Below are 7,304 nucleotides of genomic sequence, written 5' to 3' on the forward strand. Positions count from 1 at the left end.
GACTACTACTACTACTACTACTACTACTACTACTACTACTACTACTACTACTACTACTACTACTACTACTACTACTACTACTACTACTACTTTTGTACCACTACTCATTTGAACATTATTCCTATTCATTCATTAAACAATTGATACAAAGTTTATATCTGTGCTTTCCAGGCAAAGTCAGAGTGCAACACACGCAATACACATTAACACAATTAAGTCTTCTCGAGTGGATCTTTTGAACTAAAATTTGTTGTTGTTTTTTTTTTTAAATCGCTGGCAATGTCTGACTTCTTCTTTCCCATTGAACATGTGTCGTCCTTTTCTCCCCTTCTTCTTTTGTTGTTGTTTGTTACTCTCTTGTAACACCTCTAATCTTCCGGCGCTCATATGATCTTATGCAGTTGCGAGTACCGTAAAACCTCTACTAAAACCAAACTTACTTCTGCTTGACCGCCACCCCGTCCCAAGTCCAACGGATGCCATCTGTGCCCAGGAGTGGGTATAAGACGTGTTTGCGTCGACCAGCTGCTTCCGGGTCAAAGGTTCCGGGGTCGACATTAACCAGTCTTTGCCAGGCCTTATGGGCAGCTGTCACTTCCTGCGGCCGATGGTAGTATTTGCTTATCTCTCTGCGAAGTGGGAAATGTGAGATGGTATAGGTTTAACGGCCCTATCAACACTGTGAGGTCATTAAGAGGGGAGACCTCCGAGTTTAACGTCCATCTCCAAAAAGACCGAGCCCATAGAAAAATCGTGTATAGTGCCCTTCCCAAGGTCACAACGTCTGACAGGGCTGAGATTCGAGCCTCCGAACCTACAATATTACAATACAAGCCTGCTATCCACTCATCTCTCTGCGTCAGGGAGAAGGAAATTTTGACTTATTCTTCAAGCTGTCTGCTTCTCTCTTACCTTTTGGGATGAATAATAATATTAAAATTCAAACAAAAAAAAAGAAACCAACAAAAATCCTATTCGACTTTAAAACACACAATCAACGTAACAAAACATTCACCTATTAAGTTATTCTCTAGTTTCCCTATCAGCTTATATTTGTTGACAAGTTCACATATTTTATCTGTTTTTTGACATAAAAAAATGAAATAGATAAATGAAAAAAAATTCACACAATGATGATATGAAAGGGACAAATAAATTAATACTCGGTGAAACATTCAGTAGTTCAAAAGAGGCCTTTTTATGCACAAGTTGGCCTTACCAGTGAGACTTTCAAACAGCATACATGTAATAAAGAAAAGCAAGAGACAACGTGTCTCTCCACCCTATTCTGTGTTAAGAACTCAAAATGAGAAAAAGCCCGTGGTGGGGAGTTAAAGTTGAAAGATTGAAAGAATTAACAAAAAGGTCCCTTCAAAAAACGAAAGCCAAGCAAACAAAAAAGAGGAGGGGGGGGGGATCTTCTTTCTTTCAAACAAAACGTTTCTGATTGATAGAGATTTTTCAACTCATTGCAAAAAAATGCACCGTCACAACGAAAACGAAAGCAACAACTACAATGATAATAATAACAACAACAACAACAACAACAACAACAACAACAACAACAACAACAACAACAAAAAGGCAATAGCGCTTACAAATTGGGATTACTGGGATCATCCCCTTTGTGTATGTATTCCATATATAGCAGAAAAGCAAAATAGAGATTATTATTACTGTTTCCTTTTCTCCCCTAAATCTGTCCGCCACACACACAAGCACAACAACAACAACAACAACAACAACAACAACAACAACAACAACAAAACAACAAAAACAACATCATCATCATCATCATCAACAACAACAACAACAACAACAACAACAACAACAACAACAACAACAACAACAACAACAACAACAACAACGACTACAGCAACAACAGCAACAAAAAGGAATGCTAACCTGCCCGTTGTCGTAACGTCAAGCGAGCACAACGGTTTTTCAGAGGGCGGGAAAGCAGAGGAGGTTGCCAGCGCAAAGTCGTTTTTGGAGCAGGTTGTGCTATGTCTGCTGTGTTCTTCGCTTAAGCGTGCCGCCATGTCGTCCATTGACATTCTCTGGTGAAAATCACAGGAACCAGACAGACAAGAAAGAAAATATATTATCGCAACGTCTGAAAAGTACCGTACTGTACGGTATGATAGGGTACAGTACAGTATGGTATGGTGTCATTTCAACTAGGTTCATCAAAGTTCATTTGCAATCGGACTTCAAGTTTTGAAGACTTTGAAATTGTGTAAACAACACGGCATGAAAAGAACAGAAAAGAAAACAAAAACAACAAAATCGTTCCATTCGGGCTTCGAAAAATGTCACCCGCACTACAAATTACTGGATAAACGGCACACATCCCTTGCGCATGGTTTGTTTTAGTGTCTTCAGTTTTTTTTGTAGGTGTTTTTACACCCCATGGACGCGAGTGTACTGCATGCGACGCAAAAGCGGTCAATACCAGGGAACACAAGCTAAATTAATATCATTACCTTGAAAAGTGGGGGTAGTGCAGAGGTGGGGTCGGTGGGTATCCTGTTGAGTGTGTGCGTGTGTGTGTGTGTGTATGTGTATGTGTGTGTGTGTGTGTGTGTGTGTGTGTGTGTGTGTGTGTGTGTGTGTGTAAGAACAAAGACCTTTGATATCACTAATCGGGACGGCTTTTGAAACATCCTAAGGGAGGTAGAATCTACGGTTGCTCTCCGAAGTTTATTGCTATGGTGCGCCAATTTTATGACGGCATAAAGGACATGAACGGATAGAATACATGAACATATGAAAAATATTTTTCACAATTTGCCAAAACAACCGGGAGACATTGAAGTTTTTAGTAAGAGTTTTACGGCAATCGCAACTACATAAGGTCATAATATGAGGGCGCGAAAAACATTTGGTTCTATTCGCAATAGTTCACTGCCCAGCCCGATTCTGGTCAACACCTCTACTAAAATGCTAAAATTCTACACATATGTAAATAAATGCTTAATTTAAAATAATTTTTTTAAAATATGTAAAATTTTAAATCATGTAAATCACAATTTTCCGTAAAGGCCAATAGCCTTTATATTTTCAAGGATTCTGTTGGGATGAAAGACGGAAAGCAGGTCTTGCAATTTTTTGCTTCTAAAACATTTCCTTCGGGTCTTTCCGAAGTCTAGACATTCTGTTAAAATGTATCTACTTCTAAAATTTGTGTTGCACCCGACCCAAAACGGCTTTTCTTCTCCCTAAAGGAGGTATTTGTGTGGCAGGGCAGTGTGTCCGATGCGTAATCGAGTAAAAATGACATCACATCTTCTGGAGTGGCCCGAAGGTTTTCGAGGACCCAGTTTGGGCTTGATGTTGTGTAATTAATTATTTTCTTGTTTTCTCCAATATTTTCCCACAGACTGGAGGTGTTGTTGTTTTTTTTTAGTATACTTTTAAAGTTAGTCTGTGGGAGAGTATTCATCGTTGATACCAACAGATGGGACAAGGATTCCTTCGCCAGGAGGTCCACTTACTCGTTTCCTCGAATGCCCACATATCTAGGTAACCATACGAATACGGCATTTTTCCAGTTTTTAGCCAAAGCGTTTATTTTTTGTTGTAACCTAACTGTTTTTAAGTGTAAGAGTGTGTAGTTTCTGTAAGTGAGGTGATGCAAGACAGAGAGTCAGACAGAATAAGGAAAGATTTGTTAGGAAAATGTTCTACGCAGTCCAGTGCCATGTCAATGGCAGTGGCCTCCGCAGAGAAAATGGAGGCATCGGGATGGAGAATCCTCTGGAGTCCGTTTAGAGCCATCTGTGACAATTAGCTCCGTACCGGGGTATTTTCTATATGTATATGTTTTTTGTATTCTGCTTTAAATATTTTCCTGTTTGTGCTTGCTTTGGTGTGTGTGGTCAGCTGTAAGTCTATTTTTTCCTTGGTGAGGTGCCACAGTGGGATTTAGGGGAAAAGAAATTGTTGGAAATCTTGTTTGGAAAAGTGTATGTTTTTAAGGTCCTCAAGGACTCTAAGGCCGAAGGGTTTGATGAGGCTTTCGTAATTTTGGAATTTATTTACGGTGTCTGGGCTTGTTCTGAAAATACAGTCGCGTGCTGGGTTCTTTGAAGTTGAGCTTAGTTTAATTGCGTATTGTAGTGAGAGTTGTGTGCGTCTGAGTGTGAGTGATGGTATGTTTGCCTCGGCCTGGAGACTCTCCACTGGAGAAGTGCGGAAAGCCACCGGGGCGAGGCGGAGTCCCTGGTTTTGTACTGGATCTAGCATCTTCAGGACGTGGGGTTTTGACGATCCATAGACCTGACAGCCGTAGTCAAGCCTGGATCGGACAAGGGAAATGTATAGTTGGAGAAGGTGTTTTGAGTCCCCGCCCCACTCCGGATGCGATAAAATTTTCGAAGCGTTTAACGCTTTCTGGCACCTCACACGGAGGTCTTTTATGTGTGGAATGAATGTGGGTTTCTTGTCAAATATAATGCAGTAATGCAGAGGAAACGAGCCTGGTCCTGGACGTGAATCCTTTCCCGGTATAGCGTCAAATTCGATTGCAGCACACGTCTTCCTGATTAGCAGACATGTACTGCAACCGTCTTTGACGGGGAAAACTTGAAGCCATTACTATTAGCCCAATTTTCAAGCCTGTTGAGCTGCATTTCCCGCTGTATTTCCATAGATCTCAGTTGAGAGTTTTTCGAACGGCAGCATATCAAGAAGTCGTCAACGTACGACGAGCTGTCTATACTATTTTGGGGGGATTTAACGATGGAATCTATTTTGAATTCGAATATGAGAGAAGACAGGACGTTTCCCTGGGGGTCAACTTCCTCCTGTTGGTGGAGGTCTGAAAGGGAGGATCCAACACGAACCTGGAAGGAACGCTTCTTCAGGAAATTGTCAATGAAGGCCAGGACCGAGTATGCCGAGAGCGTGCAGGTATCTGAGAATGCTGTACTTCCAGGTTGTGTCAAAGGCTTTTTCTAGGTAAAAAAAAAAAGATGGCGATTATGTGGCCTCCTTCGGCAAACGTCTAGCGTATAAAGGTCTCCAGGCGGATCAGGTGATCCAGAGTAGCTCGTGCTTTCCTGAATCCGCACTGGAGACCGCATAGTGAGCCTGTCGTCTCCAGAAACCACATGAGTCGCCTGAGAATAATTTTTTCTATAGGTTGGCACAGGCAGCTAGTCTGTGCTATTGGTCTGTAATTGAATGGCAGAGTGTGGTCTTTGTATGGTTTGGGTATTTGAATGACAGGGGCGAGACGCCAAACTCCGGAAAGGAGTGCGACCGCCACATGTCGTTGCATATGTCTAGGGGGAGTGTACGTGTTTCTGTGAATAAATGTCTAATTATCTGGCTGTATTGCCCAGGTCAGAGATGCACGATGTTAGTCTGTCTAATGTGAAGTCTGCGTTGTTGGTTTCAGTGTTGTTTGAGTGGAAGCTTAGGTGTTGTTGTTTCTGTTAGTTTTTGATGATTTGGAAGGTAGTGTTGTAGTTTGCTCTGGGTGAGTTTTTGGAAAGAGATGTAGCTATTGTATTTGCGATGTCTACCTGTGGTTCAGCTGTGGTTCTATCCTGCCCCTGAACGTGCCGGATGGTGTCTGTGCATCTATCCAAATTTGTTAAAAGTGATTTTATAAAGATGGTTGAGTGGTGTCTGGCTGTTAATTTTGGAGATATATTTTCTGAATTGTTGTCTTTTGTTATAACTGTTAAGTAATTAATCTTGTTTTCTGTGGTAATGTTGTCGACGGCTCTTCGATATGCTGCCTTCATTTTCTTTACTGCATCATCACATTCCCCAGAGAACCAGATCTTGTTCTTCCGGGGTTTTGGAGATGTTTTTGGTATGTGTTTGTGGCATATTTCTCGAAGCGTTTCGTGGACTTTTTTGTAGTTGAGGTCGAAAGTGGGATTCAGAATCTGGGAACATTCAGTGGCGAATCCGTCCCAGAGTGCTTTTTTAAAGTTGAAGCGTTTTGGGATCGGGTTGTTTTCGAGGCTATAGTTTTTAAGAAGAATTGGGAAATGGTCCGTACGGTCTTCCAGCACAGACCACTCAAGATCTGGGACTAGGTCGGGGGTACAAAAGATGAGGTCAAGGGATGAAGTGCCAAAAGTGAATCTGTTTCTGTTAGTGGGGGACCTACCATTTAAGAGGCAGATGTTATTTTGGAATAAGAAATCTTCTACTATTTTTCCTTTCTGGTCTGTGGGTTTGTCTCCCCAATGGGGACTAAAGGCATTAAAGTCATAGCAAAATAAAGGGCTTTGGGAGCTGGAGCTTTAAATCGTTTATGTAAGTTATTTTGAGGGAGTAATTTGGTGGGATATAGACAGAGCAGATCGTGTTTGGTATGTGCAGGGTGACCCGTACGGCAATAGCCTGGAGGGTCGTCCTAAGATGTAGGGAGTGTGTTGTTGTCGGTGTAGATGGTTGTTCCACCGGAAGCGATCTGGTTATTCGTGTGAATGTGATGATACGCAGTAAATTAAATCCTCAAAAGTCTAGCATTGAAGCCGAGGTGAACTTTGTTTCCTGTATACAGGCCACAAGTGGGCTCAGTGTGACCTTTAAGTGTTGGAATTCTGCAATGGAAGGTCGGATTCCGCCGGCATTCCATTGCAGACTGCAATTATGACTTTTTTGAGCACAAAGGACCCGGCTTCGAAACATTCTTCCTTGCGGGGGAGGCAGAAGTTTTTCTAGGTAGCCGTTCTGGATAGGACGGCGGCCTAGTTGGGGATTAGGAGGAGTAATGTGCAAACAAGAAATGACAAAAAAGCCTGAAGAATAATATAATGAGCCTACCCTTAAGCTTGGAAGTTTTGGATGGAATACTCCCTGCTTAACTCCTGCCAGCTTTGCTCGCCTGTAGCATGGGTCCCGTTGAATGTAGTAAGCGTCCTCGGTGGAGTGAAAGTCGACCCCCCTGAACAGCTTTCGTCGTAGTTCTTCGGTTAGGGGATACTTTGAACTTTCCATGACTTGGCCTAATGGGATACTCCGAAGCTAAATGAAGTTTCTCCTTCGGGCCGGATCTCTGCTCGTAAATGTTTCCTATAGACATAGTATATTTTCTTGAGCATGACCCAAAAAAAAAACCCATCCCCGAAAACAAAACAAAAGCAAAGCAAAAACAAACCTCTGGATCACCTTTCTGATGTAGTTGCTCAAAACTTTTGACTGTTTAACCCTTCAAAATCCAGCCAAGATTGTCTCGGGGATGTTTGACATAATTGTGAAGTTAGCCGGGGATTCGGAAATATAAACCCCTCCCCTCCATCAACTCTCTCCCCCCTCCCCTCTCTCTCTCTCTCTCT

General features: G+C 42.1%; 2 protein-coding genes across 2 annotated transcripts in view; one reads left to right on the forward strand and one right to left on the reverse strand.

Annotated features, from left to right (window-relative positions):
• The window catches only part of LOC101854857, a 3,356-nt gene extending 1,314 nt beyond the window's left edge, over nt 1-2,042 (reverse strand). Inside the window, exons 1-2 of the mRNA XM_005095008.3 lie at nt 1,906-2,042; nt 441-629 (exon numbers count right to left, since the gene is read on the reverse strand). Of these exons, the coding sequence (XP_005095065.2) occupies nt 441-629; nt 1,906-2,042 (326 nt within the window). The remainder of the gene's footprint in view (nt 1-440; nt 630-1,905) is intronic.
• Nucleotides 2,043-6,027: 3,985 nt separating this feature from the next.
• LOC101855092 (multiple epidermal growth factor-like domains protein 10) overlaps nt 6,028-7,304 on the forward strand; it is a gene marked incomplete at its 5' end in the record, with an annotated part of 72,693 nt that continues 71,416 nt past the window's right edge. The window contains one exon of the mRNA XM_013080633.2: nt 6,028-6,222. Coding sequence (XP_012936087.2) covers nt 6,028-6,222 — 195 coding nt within the window. The remainder of the gene's footprint in view (nt 6,223-7,304) is intronic.

Source organism: Aplysia californica, unplaced genomic scaffold (genome assembly GCF_000002075.1).
Source record: "Aplysia californica isolate F4 #8 unplaced genomic scaffold, AplCal3.0 scaffold00093, whole genome shotgun sequence".
NCBI classification, from domain to species: Eukaryota; Metazoa; Mollusca; class Gastropoda; order Aplysiida; family Aplysiidae; genus Aplysia; species Aplysia californica.